This window comes from Oratosquilla oratoria, chromosome 16 (assembly GCF_046742065.1).
Source record: "Oratosquilla oratoria isolate Oo_2021 chromosome 16, ASM4674206v1, whole genome shotgun sequence".
In the NCBI taxonomy this organism is placed as follows: Eukaryota; Metazoa; Arthropoda; class Malacostraca; order Stomatopoda; family Squillidae; genus Oratosquilla; species Oratosquilla oratoria.
The window spans coordinates 46,904,172-46,931,878 of record NC_134792.1 but is presented as its reverse complement, the minus strand read 5'-3'; the positions used below and the strand labels follow the sequence as shown (position 1 = coordinate 46,931,878).

At 48.2% G+C, this 27,707-nt stretch overlaps 1 protein-coding gene across 11 annotated transcripts in view; it reads right to left on the bottom strand.

Annotated features, from left to right (window-relative positions):
* Positions 1-27,707, bottom strand: part of LOC143033965 (uncharacterized) — a 253,952-nt gene that overhangs the window by 144,717 nt on the left and 81,528 nt on the right. For 2 of the 11 annotated variants that reach the window (XM_076199700.1, XM_076199701.1), the window contains exon 6: positions 19,512-20,517. The exons of 3 other annotated variants lie outside the window; for them this stretch is intronic. In XM_076199700.1, the coding sequence (XP_076055815.1) occupies positions 19,559-20,517 (959 nt within the window). In that variant the 3' untranslated portion in view covers positions 19,512-19,558. Of the gene's footprint in view, positions 1-15,142; positions 15,895-16,228; positions 17,764-17,965; positions 18,649-18,955; positions 20,518-24,827; positions 27,239-27,707 lie in introns of those variants that run through there. 6 more of the 11 variants (XM_076199703.1, XM_076199707.1, XM_076199708.1 and 3 more) reach the window with 6 other exon arrangements.

Genomic DNA, 27,707 nt, shown 5'->3' with positions numbered 1-27,707 from the left:
CTTAATTTAACTACTTGTTTGTTCTTGATTATCTGTGAGGGAGGGCTATCAAATGAATTATATCAAAGTAGTATGTTTCGTTACTTCTTTTTGAGGGGGGTAAAGAGTTTTGTTTTTGTTTGCTTTTTCGTCTCCGTCTTGGGACCAGACACACCACACAGGCATACAGAAATCTCTAGATCATTGCACATCATTCACAATATGATCACTACTATCATCTGGTTCATTAACTATCACTGACAACATCCTCATCTTGATACAACATCCTCAGCATTCTCAGTAATGCCACCAAGGCTTGCAGACACTCCGCTACGAAAGCACCATGTCCAGCTTCTTTTACGAACGCCTACAATCTATCAAACGAATAAAACTTTTACCAACAAATTAAATCCTTTGTATCAAAATAATACAAAAAACTATAATACGACAATCTCCAGGCTAAGAGTCCAATTCCTTACAGCTACCAATATCACAATATCATAACTGGATCATAGTCGACAGCGGTGTCATTGGCATACCTAACCACTCACAGCATCTCGAAAAATTCGATAATATAAAAATATTTAATACTCTGAATGAATATTGTCCACAGCCAGGCACTTCAACGCGGGCCACGCGTATCTGGGCAACCTATGCAGCCTATTTATGGCAGAGCTCAGATACCAAGTACCACAAGACCTCTTAACTACTACCTATCACAGAACTCTAAATGGGATCATCTAAATAGGCTTTCCAATGTAAAATAATATCACACGCCAAGGAATATTCTCAACTTGACAATAAGTCGGGCGCGCGGCGGCGGCAGCAGCGTGGCAGCGGGGGAAACAGCAGCAGCAGCAGCAGCGGCGGGGGATGGCGACTGCAACGGCCCAAGACCGGGTGGCTGACTAGCGATGTTGCTGGCTGGCTGGGTGGCTGGCTGGCCGGGCGGGCGGGGGCTTTCGGGGACAACACTCACACACGCCTACGGCGGTCACCTCACTTGACGGAGGGAGCGACAGGAAGCACGCGTGTTTCATCTCATCCCCCGCCCACGCGTGTCACCCATTCATCCGTCTACACATCTTTCCAGTCCGCCCATCCGCCGGGCCTAGCTGCCCGCCACAACCACGCGCCAAGCTCACGCGCGAAGACTTTGTCAGTCGCCCGTTAGGTCGAGCTGCAATACTCCAGAACAAGTAAAGTGCACTAAAACCAAGAGCACGTTGACTAACAGACAGAGGAACTATGGTGTACTACAAATGCAGACTAATGCAGAAGCAACTGAAAAAAATTGTTTCCATGTTAGGAAAAAATCAAAACGCCGATTTGACGGCGGGCTAAGCTATGGGCGCACACTGGAGGCTGCAGGCGGCTGCGGGAGGCGGGGGCGGGGCCGACGGCCGCTTAACCGGGTTCAGGGGTGGAGAAGGCGGCGAGACGGCCGCAGCCACCCGCCTCCAGCCTCCCGTGACAAGGCCCTGCGTAAGCTCCATAAAAACTATCACATGTTCTCTTCACAATAATGATATATATGGTATGCAAAATGTAAAGTGTTCCTTACGGGTTAAAAGAAATCGAATCAAACCATTAAATGTATCATTAAAAACTGTACTGATAAAATCAAACAAAATAGTGAAATGATTAAGAAATCCAAAGTGCGAAGGTGTGAACGGTGCGCCTACTCTACATGGCACTTAACGCTGCAAGGGAAGGGGGAGGGGAAGGTAAGTGCACTCATTTTCGGGGCCCGGGAGTCTGGGTCACGATAGTGTCTTGGATATCAGGATCAACATCACCATTGCTGCTTCCCTTCCTTCTTCCTATCCTTCCTCCTTCCCTCCGTCAGTCCTCTCGACAGTTGGTCAGCACACGCGACCCAAAGCAACCCTGGCCAAACCACATCAGGTGTGACCCAGCTAGCCTCATATGCCCCCCACCCTCTGCAAGGGTGGAGAGAAGAGGTGGAGGAGGACGAGGAGGGCGAGAGAAGGTAAATCACCAGGACGATGAGAAAGGAAGGTAGGACGACGGTGAGGAGTTAGAGGAAAAGGAGATAAGGAGGAAGAGGTGGAGGAACTGAGCTGAATGGGGATTTACTCTTTCATCTGCCCAGTCAGTTATAACCCCACTCCACCCCCACCCCCTGTCCCGCCCAGCCTGGACAGGGGCGGCAGGAACAGCATATCATAAATACTGTACACGACGCATCAAGGAGTGTGAGTGTATGCATGTGGGGTACGGGGATGGGAAGGGATGGGGGTGGGGATCAGTCAACGGGAGCAGAGCGCAGCGCGTCCGATTTAAAATATCAACGGTTAAGCTACGAAGCAGGTCGGATTCGCAACTAGCAGTAGTACGGTACTCGGCGTCTTGTTCAAAAACTTCTATGGGTCCTTTCATTGAACAAAAGCTAAACGTGCAAAGCTTACTCACGACTATTTCGACATAAAAAAAAAAGAAAGGAAAGGCGATTCCACAAACTTTCGGGAAACGCTCGCCGACCCACTCGTTTTTTTGTTTATACAAAGCGGTCTACAGTCAATCAATGGTACAATCTAGTGAAGCGTCACGCAAAAAACTATTTGAGAAATACGACGAATGATATGGAAATTCCGTGGGACATAACAACCCCTCTCCGGCCTACACGCCCTCGAGGCGGACAAACGTGTTGGCTTGCTACCCTGGATTCTGGCAATGATCAGCAGTAACAGCAGCGGCGGCGGCGGCAGCAGCAGCAGCAGCAGCAGCGGCGGCAGCAGCAGCGGCGGCAGCTGCAGCAGCAGCAGCAGGCACCAGCTTTATAGGTCACGTCGCACGACAGGGTCTGAACACAGTGGGTTCCTAGGGCACGATCTACGTACATTTGGCGTCTACTACCTACTAGCAGACCTTCCCCCCCTCCCTTACCCTCCCACCCCTCTGCCTCCCGTCCCCCTACATCTACCGTATCCCAAACCGTCCCCGAATACAACACATGATTAAAAAACTATCCTCGCCTCACCTGCACTTTCACAATCGCTGCATAAATAGCTGCTAGCTTGCTTCCTACATCATTAAACTCAGTGTAATTGTAATCGTAAACAGTAATAGAAATAGTCATAAAAATACGAATCAACAATTTTCATGGAGCTGCATGCAGCCAATGCTGACGACAGCAATCATCCGGCCCGTCAATTTCCCCCCAGAAATCAACTCTTCGCCGTCATCTGCACGGGTCAGGCCTCCCCTTCAACCTTATGAAGTGAGAGAAGGTGGGTGGGAGGTGGGAGAGTGATAGTCCTCTCGACCAAAAGGCGGCCTTCACTTGACCCTTAAGGACTTTGAGGAAGGCTTCAGTGCCCCCACCCAAGGGTGACTTGCAACGGCACTTCGGGTTAAATCACGTCTAAGAAATAAGGTATCTGGACCCTGCGAGGCGAGTGATGTGTTGGATCATCGCTGGACAAGGCCGCACATGAGCGTCCAACATGAATAGTGCCTCATAAACACTTCGTTCTCGGCCCAGTTGTACCATTTCACCGACGACATCCCCATGCAGGGAGAGGGCGAATTAGCGAATTCTGCACGCAGTGCTCCAGTCATAAGGGGGAGGGGGAATTTGGGGGTCTGCTTATTCATATAGACTTAGAGAAGACTTTAAGGTACTTTAAATTATCACAATAAAACTCCTATATCCTTTAAATGTCACATCTATAAACTCACCGGGGATAGCCGTTCCAGAACAAACTCCCCCCTCCGCAGGACTCTTGGACTGAGTATTAACTTAAAGGCGTAAAAAAAAAGAAAAAATATAATAAAAAACAATAAAAATAAAATAAAATTAAACAAAGAAACAATAAACTAATACTGAATTTCTTACATGGATAATCTGATATGGCGGTTTTTATTTTAATCATTATAATAATTATTATTCTTAGTCTTATCGATTTTTTTTTAATTCTTATGTAATCGTGGCTCTACACCTACAGATCAGGATGAGACGGAGACTGATCATTATTATCTTTTTCCACTTAACTACTTAAGGGTCAGCATTGGCACGGTCACACTGCACATTGGTCCTCTTCCAATCAGTATACGGGTTTTCAGCTTGTCACACATCATCATCATCAACATCATACGCCCTCAGCCAAATGGCGTCTTTTTTAAGCCTACTGATATGCAGTACAAGTGTGCAAAAGTAAAATCAAGTCCTTTCTGTAATGGCAAGGCCTACAAAGGTTCCTAACTGCGTTTGTTTAACATCTTTTTCTCGCTCTTCCCCAGTGACGGGGGCATCAGTATAAATTCATTCTTTCTGGGTGGGGGGGAGAAGGGAAGGGGGAACAGAAGGCCGGCCCTTCATGGTTCTTCCTCTGGGTTTGGTGTGGAGTAGAAGCCATTAAATTATCCACCAGCCCTATAGAAATCTTAATTTAAAAAAAGGGGGGGAGAGTGGAGAAGCAGCTGCGGGACTTTAAAACTTATTTTTTGTGGATCACAGTCTTCCTTAAATTTTGAGTCTCAGGGGACGTCACAAGTTCTTCAGAATGTAAGATGTCTGACCACAAGCCCCAACAGGCTACGAGGTCGAATCTTCTTTCTCAAAGGGGAAGCATAAGAGGCTGAACTTCTCTCCACAACGGAGCAGAGAAGGCCGATCCTTCCTTTCTATAAGGACAAGAAGGATAGACCTTCCTGCTGGCACGGGGAAGGGGGCTAGTTGCAAGGGGGAAGGGGGGTAGGGGGTGGAGAAGGAAGGGCGGACCTTCCTTATCGACTGGAGAGAAGGGAGAGACACCCAGGTGATCTAGAAAGTTCCTCTACCATCGGGGCTAAGGAGGCGGTCCTGACCTTCCTCCTGACGAAGGGGGCTGTGAAGAAGCTGGGTCGTTCTTCCTCACAAGAAGGTGTACGTTCCCATTGCTCCTTCTTCAAAGGATTCAAAGGAACACAGACGTTCCTCCTCACAAGCACCTGGAGGAGTCCTTCTGAAGGCCGGAGGATCATCTCGAGTGATTCTCTTGAAGACGGACTGGACTTCGCCCGGGCCTTCTTTATCACGGAGGGTTAAGGACCCAGGCCTTCCTCTTTCAAAGAACTGAAGGACACCGGTCCTTGATAGATTCTAAAGGAGCCGGGAGGGTACAAAGGTCGATTCTTCCCTATCAAACTTGATATTGGGTGTCTCAAGGCCCAGGAACACAAAATCCTTTTTCCTGTCATTCTATCGTGTACAAGAAACTGTTAAGGCCTCTCTTCATTTTTATGTACTTGACCAATGTGTGCGTGTATGTGTGCGTGTGCGTGTGTGTATATGTGTGCGTGTGTATGCGCGAGTGCGCAAGAGCGGAGGCAGAACGCTGTCCCCTCTTTACTCGTGTCTTTCACATAAGACCATGAAAAGAATGGCTGGTGTAGGTCAGGATGGGGAAGGGGGGGGGCTCTCTTTTTTGTATGTATTTTATCTATGTTATGTGTTTTTTATGGAGCGTCCATGGACACATGGCAGGGATCTCCCAGGGCCAAATTCATAAAATCTAATGCTAGGTGTCAACAACCTCAGGGAACTATCCTAAGTCCGAGTGAATTGTGTGTTTATGGAAACAAGAGCAAAATGGCTCTTGTGCAACCGGTCATCCGGTGCGGTGTCCGGCGTGGACAGGGGTTCTCAACCTAGGTTCTGGGGAGTCTGGGGCATCCAGAGAACCTCCTAGGAGGGCACACAGTCCTCAAACATGTAGCAGTTGGTGGATGCAAAACGATTTAAGTCATCGTTGAAAAGATCTCCAGGAACTTTGGAAATAGCATTCCATAAGTAAAGGACCCACGAACAAAAAGGTTGAGAACCACTGGTACAGGGGGGAGAGGTTCCCTTGCTTACAACAAAACTTGAGGACCTCATCCAAGTCAACACCTTCGTGGGTTTATGTGTGTGTCTCTCTCGAGAGCATCCATGAAGGGCCGGGGCCTCCTGTGTCAGGCGTGTGCGAAGTATGGGGCTCTAGGAGAAGGCCAGCATTTCCTCCAAGGCAATAGTCACACGTGTGAGGGACTACAGACACAACCACCTCTTCCTCCTTTTCAATTATTATTTTTTTGTTTCTGTGGGAGTGAGTGTGGGAGGTGGGAGTAGGGGCGGATTTAGAACAAAGAAAGGGTGGCTCTCTCCAGTGATAGTGGTTGCCGGAAGCAAAGGACTGCCTAGGATAACACTTGAACTGGTTCCGTCCTTGGCCCTGGATGACGTCAGGTCATGCCCTAGGACGGAGGCGGAACCGTACCTGTCTGTCCGTCCTTACTTCGGACGGACCCAGAACAACGCCCGTCCGTCTGTCTGTGACTTTGGCCAGATCCGGAACAGCGTCTGTCCGGCAGTCCATCAGGGACTTTGGCAAGCACAGGAGGAGGAGGAGGAGGAGGAGGAGGAGTAGGAGGAGGAGGAAGAGGAGGAGGAGGAAGAGGAGGAGGAGAAGCCGAAGTGGTCTTCAGTGCTGTGCCGCCGCCTTCATCACAGCCACGGCGGGAGAAGGAGGGCGCGGGTTGCACTGGAAGGAGCTGAAGGAAGCGGGGAGGCATGGCGAGAGGGTAAAGCGAAGAGGGGGAGGAGGAAGAGGAGGTGGAGGAGGAGAAAGAGGGACACAAGAAGTAAAGGTTAGTGGACTAAAGGAAGTAAAGGTTGGAGGAGGTGACGGAGTAGAGAGATGAGGAGGACGAAGAGGAAGAGGAGGAGATGAAGGGGAGTGAAGAGGATGAGGAGAGTGTGGAGGAGGAAGAGGATGAGCAGGAGATAATGGTGGTTGTGTAGGAGGAGGAGGAAGAGGAGGAGGACGGGGAGGAGGAGGACAAGGAGGAGGAGGAGGAGGTGGGGGCCCTGGAGCGAAGGGGCCCCTCCCCTGGCACTACGGAAGGGGCAGAGGGTGCCGCAGCATCTTAATGCCCCTGTGCCGGATGCTCATGTGGTTGTGGAGGGAGTTTTTGGTCTTGTACATCTTGTGACATACGTGACACTGGAAGGCGTGCTGAAGTGACGAGTGTTTGTCTGCCAAGTGGATCTTTAGGTTGGAGCGCGTACTCAGCAGCTTGCAACACACCGGGCACTGCCACTTTGTGTTCATCAGTCCACCTAGCACACCTACCATAGCGCTCGTGTTAACGCCCGCGCCCACTCCTGTAACAATAACAACAAACACCACCATTAACTGACGGCAACGCCCGGGGGCAGCGATCTGGCTATCAAGCGTTAAACAATAAAGTAAAACATGATAGTTCCAGGTATTACAAAAGGGAGGGTGGGTGTTGGGGGTGGGAGAGGGCATTTGTGTGCGTTAACATTTAATGATACTGTAGTTTGTGAGGGAACGTGGAGGAGAAGTAGAGGACGTGGGGAGGGGAGGGAGGAAGGACGAGGAGGAGAAAGAGGAGGGGGAGGAGGTGGAGAGGGCATGTAAGGGGGGCGACTACAGCAAAACACTGTCAGATGTATATGGGCTCATCAAATTCCACACAGTATCAAGTTCAAGACGAAAAATGTAATCTGCTGCACCAAGTCTTTTAAGGCAGTGGTAATATAAGGTTATATATATCTATATCTATATCTCTCTCAATATATACATATACACACATATATATACATGTACATGTATATATACATAAATATATATGTATACATATATATATATATATATACGTCTGCCTCAATTCGTATACATAGAACGCCGTAGGGCCACCACCAGAGACACAACACTGTTGTAGTACTCTGCAAAAATGATGAAAAAAAGAGAGAATAGTCTGAGGACAATGGCATGATGGATAATGTCAAGAACACCTTGTGGAGCCCAGTGGGTCCTGATCTTTCAGCAAGCGTGTCTCCAGTGGTGGAACACAGGCAAGAGTGGTTGTGGTGAAAGATGTGGTAGTGGTAATTGTGGTAGAATTAATGGTGGAGGCAGCGGTGGTAGTAGTAGTGGTGGTGGTGGTGGTGGTAGTGGTGGTGGTGGTAGTGGTGGTGGCGGCGGCATGGTCTACATCTTCGGCATCTTGAGTCCCCGGTGCCGCATGGAGAAGTGGTTATGAAGAGAGTTGCGCGTCTTGTACACGTGCTTGCATATCGGACACGGGAACACGTGCTGAAGAGGCGAGTGCTTGTCCTCGAGGTGTGTGCGAAGGTTGTACTTGTTGGAGAGCACCTTGAGGCACACGGGACACGTGGCTGGGCCTTCCAACGATCCCACACTGCCGCCGCCCACGTCAGCGCCCACACCCCACCCTGCAACGAACGAACAACCCCGTCAGTCATAATGTCTGCTAAGGACAATGATCTTCTCAATCAAACATGGCGGCGGCGGCGGCGACGGCGGCGGAGGAGGAGGAAGGGGGCTGAGGCGGCGGTGGCTGAGGCGGCGGCAGGGGCAGCGCAAAGCATCATCATCACCGCCACCTCCACTACCCCCCCCACCGCCGCCGCCGCCACCGCTGCCACCGCCACCACCACCACCACAGCCACTTGCCACATATTTACCACAGGTGGAGGGAAGGGGGGGCCTACCCACCCTTGTGCTACTCCTCGCACCGCCGCCGCCACCGCCTTCTCCTCCTCCTGGCAGGCAAAATGTACATAATACTGTTATGAGAATGTGCCATCCGGCAACCCTGAGTAAAACACACTCTGGTTCTCGTGGGGTCACAAGCTCAGTTAGCAATCACTGGAAAAGCAAGCAATGTGTAGCAAAGTCACAGAGAGGGTGGGTGGGTGGGTGAGTGAGTGGGGCGAGGGGTGAGGGGTGGGGGGTGGTGCCGTCTGCTGTGTCCACCCGGGCTGAGAGCGGGAAGAGTTCCCGCTCACAGAGGCGGCGGCGGCGGCGGCGGCGGTGGCGGCGGCGGCGGTAGCGAGCCAGGCACCAGACCGGCTCGTCGACAGGAGCAGCAGCAGCAGCAGCAGCATCAAAAACATCAACAGCAACGACACTGAGAGTATGGGTAATACATTCAACTTGCCCCATTAAGGGTGGAAATCAATACAAAAATGGTTGATATGTAGTAAAATAACTTTATTGTTGGCGTGACAACAAGCAGACAGGCAAGCAAGCAGTGAGCGTACACAACAGTAGGCCTTGTACAGCCCAGCGCGAAGGCCATAACTCTCCACGGCTTCACAGACTAGGCCGCCCCCCGCGCACACGCGCACGCAAGCACGCTCGCTCATCCACCCGCGCGAGGGCGCCCGCCAGCCGTGTCCTGACCCCATGGGTTACTACACTATGGCACAGTGGCAACTTGACACTTCTCGACCTGTCCTCAAAAAGCCGAATTTCAGTAACCTGGTTGCCAAGACCCAGGCTCTAAATGTCAGGCTTTGGAAGACAGGCTTCCAAGGTCTTTTGTATTTTATAAACGACTGCAAGAGCCGGTCCAGCATCCTCAAGTTTCCCGCCCTCTCCAAATTCGCCCTCCTCCTCCCAACCGTCATCAACAGCAGTACATACGCCCGACCGTCTCGTGGCCTCACTCTACTTCAACATGACTCATGGCATCTTTTTATATATATTTTCTAATTTGGCTAATAAACGGGTAAGAAATAAAATACTAGAACAATAATAGTCAAATACCTAATTATAGACAAGAAATCATATACTCGTCATTAAAATACACATAATCTACGTGGTTTAATTTGCGCTAACGTAAAGAGTATGACAAATGAACTAATTTCTTAAGACATCATTGTGCTAACTTTCATATCATACATGCATGTACAAATACAAGCACTCGCATACAATATTATATATATATATATATATATATATATATATATATATATAATATACATATATATATATGCATTGCATGTATACAATTTCATAGTTGGGAACATTACTCAGGGTATGGTAAAATTATTGCTATCATGTATTACATCTTCAGCACAAAGTACAGCTTCAAAAAACATGGATGGCAAGGTAGTACCTCGAGAGTAGGGTGCAGCAAGACATCCAAAACCCAAACCAAAATCTTTAACCTGTAAGCGGGCAAGCGGTGTTGTTTTGTATATAACGAGTTACAGTGATTAAACATGAAGCCGAAACGTGACCCTTTGGTCCATACAACGAGGTAAGGCACAAGAAAAATAAAAGTAAACAAACGCCTTTATAAAACAAATAGATCAAATAAATCATAAGACAGAAACTACGACATTCTGCTCGCGTCGCAGACGGTACCTGCATAAGGTAGTCAGGCGAAATGAATGTCAGAGAGGATCACCTCCCTGCAGCCCATCTTTGAAAAGTCAACATTTTTATAACCATCTCAAGGTGCAGCCCCATGGGGCTGACATTCGGTCTTCGGCACGGGTCTATAGTTTCTTAACCCATTCAACTCCGATGACAAGATGTCTTGTCATTTGGTCAAATAAAACAAAAAATCATAAAACACAAAAATGTTTGATCAAACACCAGAAAAATATGACGTCAGTCCTCGCTTCGCTCGCAGCGAAGCGAGGACTGACGTCATATTTTTCTGGTGTTTGATCAAACATTTTTGTGTTTTATGATTTTTTGTTTTATTTGACCAAATGACAAGACATCTTGTCATCGGAGTTGAATGGGTTAATTACAGTTTGATAGTTCGATATTTTACCTTCTCAAATCTGTCGAAGACTTAATAAGACTTGGAAACTATGGACCAACAAAATAACTACATCGATTTATTATTTTTTTTCAATTCAAAAGATCGAATTGCCAATTTTTTTTTCTTTAAGACAGAAATACAATACCAAAGTGTTTTAAGATCATCACTGATAATGGCACCAAAATTCTTTTCATACCTCTATTTATCAAAGACATGTTAATTCTATAATTTTTACTTATAAACATTGTTTTCCACTCTGATTTACACAAATTGGCCACATTTAAAACGAGTGACCTAATCTGTCTTAAACCTTTTGAATATCTAATTGATTTCAGTGATTATTTCTTATTCCGTACAGCTTAGAAACTGGAGACAGTAGATTTAAGTCCCTTATGAAGAGAGAGAGAGAGAGAGGGGGAGAGAGGGAGAGAAAGAGAGAGGGGTGATGAGAGGAAGATGGGAGAGGGGGGGAAGATGGGAGAGGGGGAAAGGGGGAGAGGGGGGAAAGGGGGAGAGGGAGGTGTGGAGAGAGACAGGTAGGATGGGTAAGAAAATGTGTGTGTGTGTGTGTGTGTGTGTGTGTGTGTGTGTGTGTGTGTGTGTGAGAGAGAGAGAGAGAGAGAGAGAGAGAGAGAGAGGCGAGAATATAATGAGAACTCCAGGAAAACATCTTTCCTGTGACAAGTGTTACTAATCAGAACAATCCAATTTTACGATTATATAACCTATTTGTAATCCAGCAAAACAGCTTCAATTTTCTTTGAATTTTTTTTTTTCGATCCACCCCCAAAGACGATTATCTTATCTCACGATTCTAGAAATTATTAGAGTATTCCAAACACTCAGCCTATTTTTCTAATAACTGTGTCTATATTTGGATAACTTTCCCCCCATTTTTTCGAAACTTATCTCTGTTCCTGGTATGCAACAAAAAGGTTCTATTCAAGAGAATAAAAGCCTCCATCCTAACCTAGGATGACAGAAATAGGAAGAGGAGTTAAGAAATGGTGACAAACATAACGACGGACGATCCTTGTGTCACAAAGCTCAGAGGAAAGATAACACAAGCGTAGCTCAGATGGCCTGTCCATGTCATGAGGACAGACGAAGAGGAGAATGTCAGGAGAAGGGCACTGAAGATGGAACCACCAGGCAGAATGAAGAAGGACCCAAGGGAGAGTTTTTAAATACGAGAAGAAAGAAAGAAAAAAAAAGGAGAGAGAGAGAGAGAGAGAGAGAGAGAGAGAGAGAGAGAGAGAGAGAGAGAGAGAGAGAGAGAGAGAGAGAGAGAGAGAGAGAGACACAAACGAAGTGGAATAAGCAGGCCGGTTATGGTGACTCCTTATAAGGAAAACGAAAAAAAACACGAACAAGAAGAAAAGAGAGAAAAAAAAAGACGAAAAATAATAAAAATTAAGACGAACAAAGAGAAAGAAGAAAAGAAGTTTTGTTCAGCCATGGGGGGGGGGGGGTCCTCGTGATACATCGAGGGTTCTTGTTAAAGACCCGATGAAGAAAACAGAAACTCGAATACTCCCGGAATGGTAGCAAACGTCACGACAGCACACAGCCACACTCACTCCTCTCCAACCCTTTTGAGCTCCTTTAAGCTCCCACGCCAACTCCCGATCCATCCCCAAAATAATTCCTTTTCCTGACGCAGACCCATCTACATATTTCCCAAAGGACCATGGTATCAGGTTAATTCTTTTCACATAAACCAACCAAGTCCTTTAGGTTCCGGCTCACTATATATCAATATTCCGGTTACATTTAATCGAACTACATTCAATCAACTTCCTTTGCCTACGTCATCACAGGAAGTGATTGCTTCAGTATTATCCCAAACAACTTAATGATTTAATTTGCAAACGCGTTTGAGTCTTGCACTTGATACATTTCAATTCGCAACGATATAAAGACCTAGGGTGCAAATTTGATGTCTCAATATGCTTCACTTCCGCAATATATACCTAAATTCCATTCAATCATTTTGTACCATGAGCTGAAGATGTATTTATGAAAGTATTTTGCACCGTTAGCAAAAATCTAAAAAGATTATGCAATAAATGCATGCCTAGGAACACAAAAAAAGGGGTGTATATGTACACATTCTTGAAACATTTTCGGTCGTGAGTTCATAACTTTCTAAACTCCCAACTAAAGAACCAATAAAATATTTAATTCTGAAAATCACCCGATCATTACAATATTACCCATTTTGATCATTATCACTCACATTATGTATGTATGTGTGTGTGTGTGTGTGTGTGTGTGTGTACACGCGCGCGTTTCCCCATGCGTGGAAAACCTAGGCGAATGAAAATGCAAAAAACTATGTTTATATTCACTCTTGCACTTAAATTTTGCCCCTCAAGAATGTTCGTGTGGACGAGACAACTCACACCATACGCAATACAAACATGATTAGGTTGCTGTACACGTTTTACATTTCATTTAAAATTGTTATAATGACTCAAACTCAAATATAATTATTGCCTGACAGATATCTCTTGGGGTTAGTGAGAGGTTGTGGTAGATGTGTGTATTTACCTACTTGTATTCTACAGGAAGGGGAGCTATGCTCGTGGTGCCCCGTCTTTGTATCTCTCAACATCTTTTGTGTGTGGGGGGGGGGATAACCCTAAAACGATTTGATTGATCAAAAAATATAAATTCAAGGGCTGGATGCGTCATGTGACTTAACTCATTTAGACAATTTTATTTACACACAAGGAAAGGCTTAATTGCATCTCAATAATTCATTCATTTGTGGGTGTCACTGTATATTTAGCTTTTCGCTAATGGTCCACGATTTCATTCAGCAAAGGGGAAAACCCTGGGCAGAATATAATGTCCCAAACTTATGTAATCACTCAAACTACTACATCCGCGCAGGAACACATCCAACATCTATGTGTACACAAAAATATATTTCAATTACAGCAATAATAGTAAGAATAGCAATAATATTAATCCATTTCTCTACCGTGACGCACTTTTAAATATTTCGTTCTGGCTGGCGACGTGTTTTTATTCAGAAATCCCCGAAGCATGAAAAAAATTATATATATATATATATATATATATATATATATATGTGTGTATAAATATACATATATATATATATATATATATATATATATATATATATATACATATATTATATATATATAATATATATATATATATATATATATATATATATATATATATATATATATACAGTATATATAATAATCTGACGCTTCTCAAAAAGAAGTCGACGGTTTGACCATGTCACAAATTTCTTCTAACACCAGACCATTTTATTTAGCTTACAGGGTCTCCAGGATCTGACCGGGTTAATAATATATTACTACTAATAATATTAATCATAATAATCATGAAATTGCAATGCCAATATAACATAAACAACATAAATACAACATATCTACAAAGCAAAGACAACGAACTCGACAAATGCTAGGCTAAGTACTAAACAGGTCTAACATTGAGCGACGGCCCTCTTCCGACTCCGGAGGCCCAAATAAATATAGATGAAAGCTAAGCCATTTGTGAGGGCAAACACGGAATAAAAGTCAACATTTTCCCCTCCTCTCACTGCCCCACCACAACCTTACCCTAGCTGACGTCATCAACCTTGCTCCCCCCTTGTGGCAGTCAGCTGATACCCGGGTACTTCAACAGGACAATGCTCTGCAAAGGTTATGTTCTAATATTGAACAAGATTCTGTTCAGCCCGAGGATGTTGGGGCTGGCCTCAATATCTGAGTCGTTTTTTAAATTCATCATCGACTATGCGGAAAAAAAACGACGACTAAGGCCACGCCTCACCCCATCTCACGATCACGCAGTCAGATCCTCACACTTATCCACCAACCACCCCATCCCGTCACCATTCAGCAAGGGATACCCTCTCATCACTCAATGAGCTACCCACATTCTCACCGAATTCAGTACCTTTGTTGTCCCTCCGATGTCTCCCGGTTCCTAACCTATCTTGAGCATGTCATACCTGATGGTCACCCCGTTCGCAGTTACCGTCACTATACAATAGCCTTCTTGCCCCCCCCCCAAGCATAATAATCGGAACCGAACAGTATTCCCGTCCTACAACCACATCTTCATCACCGCGTCGTGCCACACTGTACAGCTGATGCTCGCCAGGCGAATTTGTCTTTCATACGAGGGACGGGGATCGACCTGAGCAGGGTCTTGTTCAAGAGCGGCCCTGTTCAGATCAACGCCCTCCATTCTCTCAGCTGATTTGTGTAATCTGGCTTGTGCTCCAGCATAATGCAAGATACCAGACCTCACCAGCCCACTCTTAACCATTCTGCTGGTCGTTCCCTATGTAATAACCAAAGGCTGTGCCCACTTTCCCACATAAAATATATATATACATACATACATATGTATACCGTATATAAGATGTTTAAGGCAGAGCTTTCACGTACATGAGATCAAAACTCGTAGGAAAATAGGATTATCTTCTCTCTGACGTTTCAGTGTATATTCTGCTTATCTACAGGTGTCCCCGACTCGGCCGAGTCGCACGTTTCGAACCACGAACGGTTCACTCAAGGCCGGGGAAGTTGCTAAAGGAGGGTAGGGACTGGGCCAAACTCTGAGCCATCGCGTGGATCTGTTCATGCGAGGGGCTGCCCATGTGCTGGGGCGGGGGCGGCAGTTGCGGACCGGCTGGCGCCACGTGCATGCCTCCAGTGCCCTCCACCAGGTGGGACATGACGCCCATGGTGGTCGCGGGCGTGGGCACCGAGGCCGAGGTAGACGCCACAACCCCGCTCCCGTGTTGCCCTATGAGACTTGAACCCGGTACGGGCATGGCTCCGGACCCCATGGACCCAACGACGTTGTGCACCGAGGCCTGAGACACGGGTCCTCCCTGCGAAGGAGGAGGAGGAGGGAGAGCTGGTGTAGGGCGGGTCTCTCCAAGGCCCACCACACCGGGTGGAGGAGGAGGCGGCGGCGGCGGCGGGGGCGCGGGTGCCACGGGAATGGGGCTGAGGCCGATGGAGGCGGCCGCGGCGGCGACAGCTGCTGAAGAGGTGGACGAAGAGGCATTGGTCCCTCGTGTCACGCGCTCGCCCCGATCGCCGCGGTGGACGGTGGACATGTGGGTGGCCAGTGAGTGTTTGGTCGAATACACGCGGCCACAGAGCTCGCAGGGGAACCGCTCCGTTTGGACCGTGTGCTTGTCCAGAATGTGCGTCTTCAAGTTGTACTTGTTACTGATCACCTTGTTGCAGTACGGGCATACGCACGTTGTGTGCAGGAGTGACCGCCGCCCACCTGAAAGACAGCAAAACACATACCTTAGACACGGAAGGCGGCGGTCTCTGGGTCGATCCCTGCTCCTGTACTCATTATCTCTCTCCTTTTCCCCTTAATTCATCTTGGCGTCTATGTCTCCCAATAACACGGCGCGGGGGGTCAAGCAGTCATTCACTTCTTCGGGGGGAAGCGGGCCCAATTCACATACCCAGCATTGAAATCCCCAACCAAACATCGGACACAACCAAAGCCACCAGGAAACCCTTCCACGCTCTCCCAAACCCGATGACGGATGAATAACATTAAAAGGTTATTAATAAGCTTCAGATACCGTCTTTTTTTTATTATCATTATTTCTAAATTTACAATTGCGAATATCCTGTAAGATGGCACAAACATGCGAGTTGTATATTCACCTAACTGACTGACTCAACTCTACCTGTGGTGCCCACACCAACATCACAAACTAAAACACTTTCAAGTTATCTTTATTATTAATAATAATAATATCATTATTTTTTCCTTGGGTGGGACGCATAGTCACTCTCAATCCGTCTGTGACGTAAGCGAGCGAAGGCCGCCACATCAGCAGAAGGGGGAGGGAGTATACAAATTCTGTTCGGCTGCACAATGTTTCGATGCCCGACCAGTGTCTGGGACCAAACCATGACACTGAGCCTGACTGAAGCGATGCGCATTGAAACACACTCAGTATTTGTCTTCTTATTTAACGAGGCAAGGCTCTCAACCGGGAGACCCAGTACCTCTTGGGGGTGGAACAGTTTTCAAACCGAGCACAAGACAGTTACACTGCCACAATTTACAGGCTCATCGATGTCGCCGTCACTAGTTCGTAAGAATAATTTAAGAAACTCCGCGCTGGAGGTGGATTGCAAGATATAATGTATATAACATTAGCGGACTTCCATTACTAAGACCAGACACGATAATAGTTTTATGTCGACACTTGCAAGTATAAAATAAGATAGCACACTCATCTCTCTCCAACACGAGTACTCTCGTCATCTACGAAACGAACAGGAACTTGAGGTAGAACCTACGTGCGGGAGTGACCTGCACAGCAGATCTAGGAAAAGCAATCAAGGAGCTCGCTCATTCAGTCTCTCTTTCTCTCTCTCTCTCTTTCTTCTTATCCTTATCCTTCTCCTTTCTCTCTCTTGCGCTTTCATCCGAATCCGTTCCCACTAAGAAAAACTCAAGAAAAAAAAAATTACTGTTTCCCTTTAACCACTCGGGAGGTGGGGATAGTATTGCACGTCATTCAGCAGTTGGTGTTGTTGTTGTTGTTTTTGTGTGTCATACTCATGTGCGCACGCAGTGAATTGAGCGACGAATACAGACGGTGGCACACGGGGCACTGGTGACTTTGCCGGGGCCCGTGCATGTCCCGTATGTGCACCTTCAGCACGTACTTGTTGCACAACACGCGTCCGCAGTACTGGCACTGCAAGTTGGCACCGGTGGGCGAGGCCGAAGCACCTCCTGCGGCAACGGCGGCAGCGGCTGCGGCCGACGTCAGGACGTGCCCCTGCAGGCCCCGCAGCATCACCGAAGTCACCGGCGACGTGTTCAAGGCTCCAGACACCAGGGCGCCGGTTCCTCCCGCGCTCATCGTTCTTTGGTTTGAGCAGCTGCTGAAGCTCATCATGGCATTAGCCGCACTGAACGGAGAACCCTGTGGGGTCGCCGCCGCCGAACTGGGGCCCGGCTGCTGTCCTCCGCTCAGGGCGAACGGTTCCTCACCACCACCGTAAGCCTTGACGGTGGCGTCCGCCACCAGCGCCTCAGTCACACTGGCCATGCGGGCTTCCGAATTGGCCCCAGGTTCCTCTTTGATCGCCATTGCCACTAGCCCGGCGTCCATGCCTGAAACAGCCGAGATCCAGATCAGCTTCAGACCACTGGCGAGGGAAAATGCTCCTGATATCAAACTTAAGCCCCATTCATTGTAGTAGTAGTAGTAGTAGTAGTATGTCCCCCTCGTGGTGAACATCACCGTCACCAGCATCACCACCCTCACCACCATCATCATCATCATCATCACCATTAGTATCATCATCATCATCATCATCATGTATAAGACTACCTTCCTGACCAGACACAGTTTACTTTAGGAACACACGACTTAAAAATTTCTATCCCGGTTTCATTCTAACTACACGGCGGAGGTGTGGGGTTGTTGTTGCTGTTGCGTCGGCTCGATCCGCTTGTTCTGCCTGTGTATGGTGCTCATGTGTTTCCGGAGCGAGTTGAGGGACGAATAGACCCCGAGGCAGAACTTGCACGTGTGCGACTGCTTGGGCCCGTGCACGTCCCTCACGTGCTGGTCCCGCACGTACTTGTTGCACAGGACACGGCCGCAGAACTCGCAAGCCAGCTCGTCGCCCGTAAACGATCGCGAGGCATTAGGCATGAGGCATCCTCCCGGTGCGGGCAGGTGCTGAGGTGGTTGGGCTTGAGGCTGCTGCTGTGGCTGCTGTTGCTGCGGTTGCTGCGAGGCATGAGCTACTGCTGCGGTATGGCGGCCGCGTAGGGCGAACATGTGGTGGTTGACGGGCCGCTGGGGAGGCTGGGGCTGCGCGCTGCTGCTGTAGGGGAGGCTGGCGGGCGCGTAGCGGGTCGTGTTCGGGGGGGCAGCACATGCCGCGACTCTCCGCAGGGCGTCCCGCTCGAACCCCACCCCAGCGGCCACGGCAGCCTCCTCCACATCCTGCTGCGCGGCGCCGCCGAGGGATCCTGTCGCTCCTCCGCCTGAAACACCGGAGGATCCTCCGTCAGTGTGCCGATCATGGCCGTTTCATGCGTGCAGCCAACCCACGCACTGAAGGGGAAGACCCGTGCGCGGACAGTGGCGGGAGACCTTTGCACTTACAATACAACGTTACACACTAAAGGACTACTGGCATCTACTCGGCACACAAGAAGCTGTGCAGCCCTACAAAATTATAAGCTACAGGGCATCCCCTCTGCCCAAAGGAGTTCCTCATGGCCAGAAGTTCCCCCTACCCTGCCCCGCCCAGTTGTCATAGGATAGCTCACACCACTCCCTACAACCTATTTTGTTAAAAGGGGAAAAAACCTGAAAACCACTACACCCCCATGGCAACCATACCTTTGCCCTGTTTGATGGCCACGGGTAATATATATATATATATCCATATAATTTCAAACGTTTGCCTTTTTACTTTCTTATCGTTTGGGTAGTTTCGTATTATTACCGTGAAAAAACCTCTATAGGATGCCCCGGCATCAAAGGATTCAGGTACTAAGCCTAGTCGATATGGCTATACAAGTTAATAATACTGATATGAACTCTGGATATTGCGTGGACCGAGTGCCCCCTGGAACTGGGACTCCCGACAATTTAGTATACTCGATTTCTTCCCCAATTCTTGCTTTTTAGCTCATCTGACCCACTCTGTCAGGTGCTTGATGCTATTTGGTTTATTTTTCTAATCATATATATTTATTCGAATTTATTAGTGTTGTTATCAATATATTTATTTACAATGGCTACTTACAACGCGTTTTTTATTCATTTATATTATTTTCTTTTTTTAAGCACAACCCACTCTAACCCCTCTTGGACGTTTGATCCGAATGCGAAGGAGCGACAGGAGCCAGCGGGGTCGTCGTCATCGTTGTCGTCGTCAACACCGGTTCAGTAGGGCGGGTTCGGGGCTCCTCCCGTGGCCCCCAGTAGGGCGTTCAAGTGCGACCCGAAGTCACGATTAAAGTTGACCAGAGGGTCCAAGGCGGCGGCGCCACCGCTCTGCGAGTGGGGAGGCAGAGGGGGCGCGAGAGGTGGCGGCGGCGGCGGCGGGGGGCGGGGGTTCTCCTGAGCCATTGAGGATAAGGGCAGGTACGGCCTGTTCGACTCGTAACTGTTGTGAATGATTTGGATATCGCTGTCCAAGTCCTTGAGCCCCTGACCAAGGCTATGAGGCCGCTCGAAGCTCGGACAGGGGAACTTGGCGAAGGGGAACGTAAGGGGCTTCCTGTCCATGTACTCCGGGGGCGGGACACCGGGGAGGTGGCTGTCAGGCGACACCACTAGGGGGCCCTCATTGCTCAGCCCCGTCGGCTTACAGTGCCCGCCTCCGGGGGGCAGGTGGGAGGCGCTCGCAATGGGCGGCGAGGGCTTGGGAGAGCCGGTGTGGCTGACCGTGGTAATGGCATCGTTACAGCCGGAGGAGACGGGTGAGTGCTGGAGGCCTAGACTCGGGGGAAGGGAGTGCGGGGAAAGGGACCCCATCCCGACAAGTTGAGGCCCACCACCACCACCACCACCTATTCCTCCCTCGCCTCCAACACCTCCGGAGGACGTGGCCGGGGAGAACACCCCCTGCGTCGAAAAGAGTTGTTTGTTAAAGGTGTTGGAGGAGGGGGTGTTGGGGGTCGTGGAGGAGGAGGAGGACTTCCGCCTGGGGCGCCCCGTTGGGTGCGTGGTGCTCCTGTGGACCTGCAAGCTGTTTAAGGACCCGTAGTGCTTGTTGCACAACTCGCACATGTACTTGAGACCACGGTTCAAATGCATATCTCGCTCGTGCTTCTTCAGGTTCCAACGATTGCTGCACACTTTGCCGCAAAACCTGCACACATTGGCGTCCTCGCTAAGACCTGCAACACGAGAAAAACAGCGGAGGTGAGGGCGAGGCCACGTGCGGGAGGTGCTGAGGCAGGCAGGCAGGCAGGCAGGCAGGCAGAAAGGCAGGCACGCACGCAGCAACAGCAGTAACAGCCACAGCACAACCATCATTAACCACCATCAGCATCATTTAACATCACCACCAGCATCTCTCCCATTAATACCACCAGAAAGCCGCGCAAGAGGAGCTGATGAGGAAGAGGATGAGAAGGACAAGCGAACCAGCAAGGCAGCGGCAACAGCAGCAGCAGCAGCAGCAGCAACAGTCAGGATCAGCCACCGGCGTGGAATACGCAGCACAAATTTCGGCATGTAAGACGCACCGCGTACTCGTAGGAGGCAAGTGAGCGGCAAGGTAGGCAGGCAGGCAGACAGGCAGGTCGACGGGCAGGCTGGCAGGTTGGCGGGGTAGGCTGGTAGGCAAGGAGCGCGCGGGAACACGGTCGGGAGAACAAATGCTGCTTTCAGTAAATGTTGTGCATGTGGCCGCAGATTCGACAGAGAGCACCTCTGATGTAGCAGGAGTCAGAGGAGACCCGAGACGCAGGGACGCAGAGTAAAGCTACGACCCCGACACGCACCTTGCAGGAGTGCCTCACCATTAACATTTCCTTGTACGGCCCCAACTGCCACTCGGCTTGAAGAAGTCTTCTTGAGAGACCGACGACATGAGAATGAGGGCACTGGGACCCGCTATGGGTGCTACCTGCCTCGCAAGGCCCCCGTGGTCAAAACACCCATGGAGGGGATCTCGGGCGCACCAAACAAAAGCTCTTGAAGATTCGGTACACCTTTCCCTTCCGTGCCGGGTGGCACTTTTCCTTTTGCTCTCGCTGCCGCCAGGTTATTTCATTCACCTCCGACGCATCTCCAATTGGTGACGGGGTTACAGTCCATCTCGACTCTAAACCCCATTCTGTATCGGATGACACTTTTCCTTCTATTCTGGCTGCCGCCAGGCGATTTTATTTATCTCCTTGGCACCGCCTTCGGCTCGCGAAGGGGCAAGAGACCAGGTACATATCCTTTGGGTAGGGGAGTGGGCATAGAGGGTGGGTCAAGAACGAGACCAAATCGACGCGAGCATCGTCCCATTCACACTCACGGAAGAGTTACATACACGAATATAGACAAATCACACCGGGCAATCACGCCCTTCAACACATAAACATCTCCTGGCTTCCCCCAAACCGAAGTGGGCCAGGACCCCAAAATAACGAAATGATTAAACCTACCTATGGAGAAAAAAAATCCACGTCTCACGATTTAGCCAAATATTCTGGCTGCCTTCAGGCGATTTTATTCAGCCGGGGGGGGGGAGACCCCCGCTCAATCCCCAGTACAACCTGGGACTCCCCAGGACGTTCTTGCTCAGTCCTCCAAGCCCCAGTGACCCCAATAAAGGGTCGCCTTAGGGCCTATCCCCTTTAAGAGCCACCTATGGCTTTGGCCCCTTTAAAGGAAACCTAAGGTTGCTCCTTTGTAATCCTAAGGGATTAAAGGAGTCTCGACTCATCGAGCCACTTTAAAACTTTTGTTCTGGTTAGCGATGTGATTATACTGATCTGAGAGGAATAGAGAGTGAAAGAGAGAGAGAGAGAGAGAGAGAGAGAGAGAGAGAGAGAGAGAGAGAGAGTGAGTGAGAGTGAGAGAGAGAGGAAAGATTTCACCTGAACCCTTGTTACGTCATCAACCCCAATGCTGTTCTCTTCTGGCTGCCGCCAAGTGATTTTATTTAGCTAAGTGCTACTACTTCGGCAGGGAGGAGGTCCAGTCACAGCCAATTCTGGTGCCATTTGGCACCTCTCCTGCAACCATTGCCAGACGATTTTATTCATATTTTATATACATATGAGTTAACTCGTTTACATGCTCAGGCTGTGTGTACCTTACCCGGGACCTCCTGCATTTGCAATACCTGAAGTCAGTCCGTTTGATTTAAAAATAATTAGTAAACCAAACGATAATAAAACCTTTCTGTATATCCAAATGTAACACTCATATCTGAGGTTTTAGTAAAAGAAAATAAAAGAGAGAGAAAAGTCTCAAAACACAAACACAAGGAGATATAATCCTCAATTAGTACTGTTTATATTTTCCTTTACTGTATCAAACGCGTTACGCTTAGCTGGTATCCATTTATATGATGTCTGTATCTATACCTATTTATATATGCATTTATTAATCTTTTCCATTTCCCAGCATGCAAGACTTCGTGTGTGTGTGTGTATATATATATATATATATGTATATATTATATATATATATATATATATATATATATATATTATATGTGTGAGTTTGTGTGTGTGTGTGTGTGTGTTTGTATATATATATATATATATAAATATTATATATATATATGTGTGTGTGTGTGTGTGTGTGCGTGTGTGTAAAACATCCCAACGTACACTAATTACCCAGGTCTTTCTTTAACATGGCTACATCCACGCACATACACTCATCCGTCACTCTCCCAACATATGTACTTTTTTTCCTTATTCTTCTATGAAGCGTTGTGGACACAACCTTAAAGGTCGTCTCCACTTACTGCGACCCCACTGTGGGTGTCCGAAAGCGTGGCACTGTGATGACCTTGAACGGGGCGAGACTCGATCATCCATGGCACTCCCACCCGCTCCACAGGGCCAAAGCCAAGGCCAAGGGCTGCCGCGCGTACAAAGTGCCGAAACCTGGCACTGGCTGCTGATCGATAAACCCTGTGGCATTGCGGCGTGAGAGAGAGAAAGCGAGAGAGAGAGAGAGAGAGAGAGAGAGAGAGAGAGAGAGAGAGAGAGAGAGAGAGAGAGAGAGAGAGTGAGAGAGAGAGAGGAGAGAATTCTCTCTACATGCGCGCGTAAAACCTGATACTCCCAGAAGAGGAAGCACAGCCCGAACGTTCATGTGTAGGGAAACCAACGCCGACTCCCCCAGAATCAAATCCACTTTTGCCCGCTCCAGACTCCCCGCACCCTCGCCTCTCCAGCGTAGTTACACCGACGGTCGCTGTGGTTCGACAGAAACACAAAGACCGGCCACCGTTTGGGCTCTGCGCCGACGACGGATGTTGGAGGGCGGATAAGGGTGGATATGAATGAGGTCCAAACTATTTCACTCGTTTCCAACATAAGATAATGTTAATCTAATTCGAACATACGAATAGGTTCATTTGATTCCAACATACGAAAGGGAACTGGTGAGAACTCACAACACCTGAGAGAGAGAGAGAGAGAGAGAGAGAGAGAGAGAGAGAGAGAGAGAGAGAGAGAGAGAGAGAGAGAGAGAGAGAGAGAGAGAGAGAGAGAGAGAGAGAGGAGAGAGAGAGAGAGAGAGACACCTAGCTTTTGTCTGTGCCTTGCGCGTCACTACCATTGCTGGGATTAATGATACGTATCCAACAAGAACGGGGCGCCCGGTGCTATGCCAGCGGGGGCATCCGACCCACTGCAGGTGGAGAGTGGCCAGTCACCCGCCCCACGACACCCCCCACCCCGAGTACAACAAATAAACAAAATTAAATAAATACATTAACTAGATTAAACGCATAAATACATAAAGATAGAATGAATAAGTAAACAAAGTTATCAGGGGTTGAACGAATAAATATACAAACAAGATTAAATGTATAAATAAATACAAAACGAAGTTCACCTCCACCGTGCTCCCAGCGACTCGCATAACCGTCCTCACCTGGAAAAACAGGAGATTCCAGGCAGCCCAGGGGAAAGGCGGAAGTCAACCCCCAGTAAATAAATAAATAAATAAATAAAAAATCAGGACAGAGCCGCCTGTATAAGCTCTTCCTCATAGAAGTTGAGTGTGCCCAGGCCACACATCATGACTTCAAATAATTACGATCTTGTGCATCGTCTATAAGAACATTCGTCAAATACGAGATAATTATCCCCAATCATGGAGGGGCGGCGAGTATGAAGAATGGGATTCTTACTTGGAGTAATATCCTCCTGCAGGAATTACAATTCTCACATTTTTTACGTCACAAATCTCGCATCCAAAATCTAATTCAGCACTGTGGCTCCAGATTTACTATTGTGTTTTAGTTCCGATTACAATTAAAGGTAATCTTGTTATATATTTTTATTATAGAGGAAATATTCATATTTATCTTATTCGTACCAGTTAAAACCAGAGAAAGGTCTCGGGACAAAATTTCCGCTGTTAGATAACTTTTTTTTTTTTTTCTTGTACAAGTATTGATGCATCAGAAATGCTTTTACACACACAATATGTAAACAACAGGGGGGATTTAAGACACGACAAGCAATCCACATATTCTACTTTATTGGTTAAATTACAATTTTACAGGTAATGGTATCGTGTTAGGTTTTGCAACATGTTGCCGTGAAGCAACCGTTTCACAACAGTGAGGGTTGGAGACAGACAAAGCATCTCCACAGTTGTACAAAAGATCAACTATACATCCACGCGCGTCTCCGCCGCGCCCAACAAAACAGGTTTCTGGCAACGTCACTTGACGGGTTAACTAACACCCTAACGTCTATAGTCTGAAGGAACTTAAACCTGTCGGATCCTATTCATAGTACTGTAACGTAGTTCATATGTTTTTTGTTTTTTTTTGTTTCAATGTTTTTTTTTTGTTTCAATCAGGTTTTCTGCGTATGAAACGCAACATTGCGCGTATAAAACGCAGCATGAGGAACTGTGATGAATGAAGACCCCCCCACCCTCTACGCCCCCCACCTTCACTCCAGGAGCATGCAGGCTGGCCCCCACGGCGGGGAGAACGACCAGAAGGCTGGGAGGGTGTGACCACCCTCTAGTGGTCTTGCAGGACTTGGCGAGGTGCATCGAGAGATGGGCTCTAAACCATGAGCAGCTTGTTACTGCAGTTGGCCTTCAAGAATGACAGCCAGGTGTTCGATAACAGGAGACAGGGTCACTGACAAAGTGCCTATCGCCCTGGCAACAAAGCAGGAGAGAAAAAAAAAATCTCTGGGACCGTAGCATTGGCGAGAAAGTCGAACACAAACAGATCTCCCTCTGACAGGTCGTAGAAGCCTCAATGGCATGAACGTTGGATACTTGGCGACATAGGGAAGGTGACTGGAGCAGTGACCTTGAAAGTAAAGGGCATCGATTCTGATACTGCCCATGCCTTGGCATGGGCCCTGACTGCAAGGTGATATGTCTTACTGCGAGAAAAGCGAATAAATGAAAGAGAGGAGGAGGAGGAGGAGGAGGAGGAGGAGGAGAAAAAAAAAACATGGGAGCTGCAAGGAACCCAAACTTGTGCGGAACCCAAAAAGAAAAGAAAAGAAAAACTAGAACACTATCAACCTTGACCTCAGACCATATACATACCTAACCAAAGGTCCCTATTTCTACAAGGACCTTTACATAACTAGTTTTATTACGTACATGGTTACAGAAACCTTAAATGCATACTGTACGTGTCTATGCACCCTTACAACGTACAGTGGACTCTAATTTGATTTACTGTCTTTGAAACCCTAACAAAAATTTAAACTTTGGTCATAGTAGTTCGAATTACATCCTATCACCTCAAGGATTCCGAAGACCTAAACTCCACAAGAGAAGAGTTCCCTCTACATATGTTCAACAGACTGCCAGATGAACGCAGCTTGGGGCCCCGTATACTCAGCAGCATGCCTAACTGTCCTTCAGTTAACCATATAGTTACTTTGCAGATCTGGTAAGCTGGTAAAACTTGGGACTAAGCCACGTACAGCTGTGCCTATCAGCCACCATAAACGCCCAAGGGTTAGGCTTCTCAAGTCTATCCTGAACCTACAACCCAAACCTTTGGTGACCATACAGCAGTAAGAACCCTATAAACACATGACATGTTAAGCGGGATTAGCTGAGAGCCAAGCATATGTAAGGGAAGTGCCAAACTACTTAAAAAAATAAAAATAAATAAATAAATAAATAGATAAAATTGCCCTATCAAATGTAATGCTATGTCAGGTCGAGGCAAGTTGATGGATTCTTAAAAGTTCCTTCCCCCTAAAGTTCTTCGCCACCGAACTGCAGTACCCTCTCTATCTCTCTACCAGCTACTGAATATCCCTACTTAATGATTCGCGCCTGGGTCTGGGGCGCTCAGTCCAAGGCTGGGCTGAGGTATCTGGGGTTGTTGCTGGTGCTGCTGATGTGGATGTTGCTGATGTTGGTGATGTAACTGCTGCTGGTGTGGCTGATGGAGGGGGTCGGTCACGTGGTGGTGGTGGTACTGCTGGAGGGAGAGCCGGAGTCGGCGGCGACGCGTGCTCACCATACCGTGTTGCATGATCGAGTGGACGCGGAGACTGTTGGCGTTCTTGAAGGTCCTCTGGCATGTGGGACACGTCAAGCCCCGGCCAAGCGACTCATGCTTGTCCCGGATGTGCACCCGGAGGTTGTACTTATTGCTGATCCGCTTCCCACACACCGGACACGGCACGGACTTGTCCGGGCCGCCGGACAGGTACGCTTGCTGCTGCTGCTGCTGCTGTTGCTGCTGAAAGGGGAGCGGGTGTTGTTGTTGTTGTGGCGAGTGTTGCGGGATCTCAGGCTGAGACTGCTGCTGGGCTTGTGGTTGCTGCTGTTGCTGAGGTGGGTCCTGGAGCCTAAGCGTGTTTTCTCCCGCGTCCCTGCCACCACCACCCGAGCCACCAGACCCGCCCATGAACCACGCCCGCTCCCGCACCCCTGCAACAGAGAACACACACACCGTCAGCAGCGCTCGCCCCTAGTCCCGTACAAGGGAGTAGTAATACTACTACTACTACTTTTAACTCTCCGGGCTGCCAAGATCCGGACATGGTAAAGTGCGTCTTTAAAGTTCCGGGTCTTCAATCTCCGGAATCGCCGTCAACACCACCACTACCTCTTTTTGTGCTTTACAAGAAGACTGCTTTCCACATCTGCCCACGTCCCCAAACTTCTTACATTGCATTACAGAGCAACAAAGCAACACACAACACCACTCAGATATCCCCAACACCATAGAATACTACGTAATCTAATGAGTGTGATCTCACACATAACCCACGTGGCTCCCCACCCAACCCGTGTAGTATAGCAGTATACGCTTGTGCCCAAGACTACGCAATGCATTACAATGAACAAAAAGACGTTGCAGCCCCTGTTTCCTGAGGATATGTTGATTTTTCTTAAC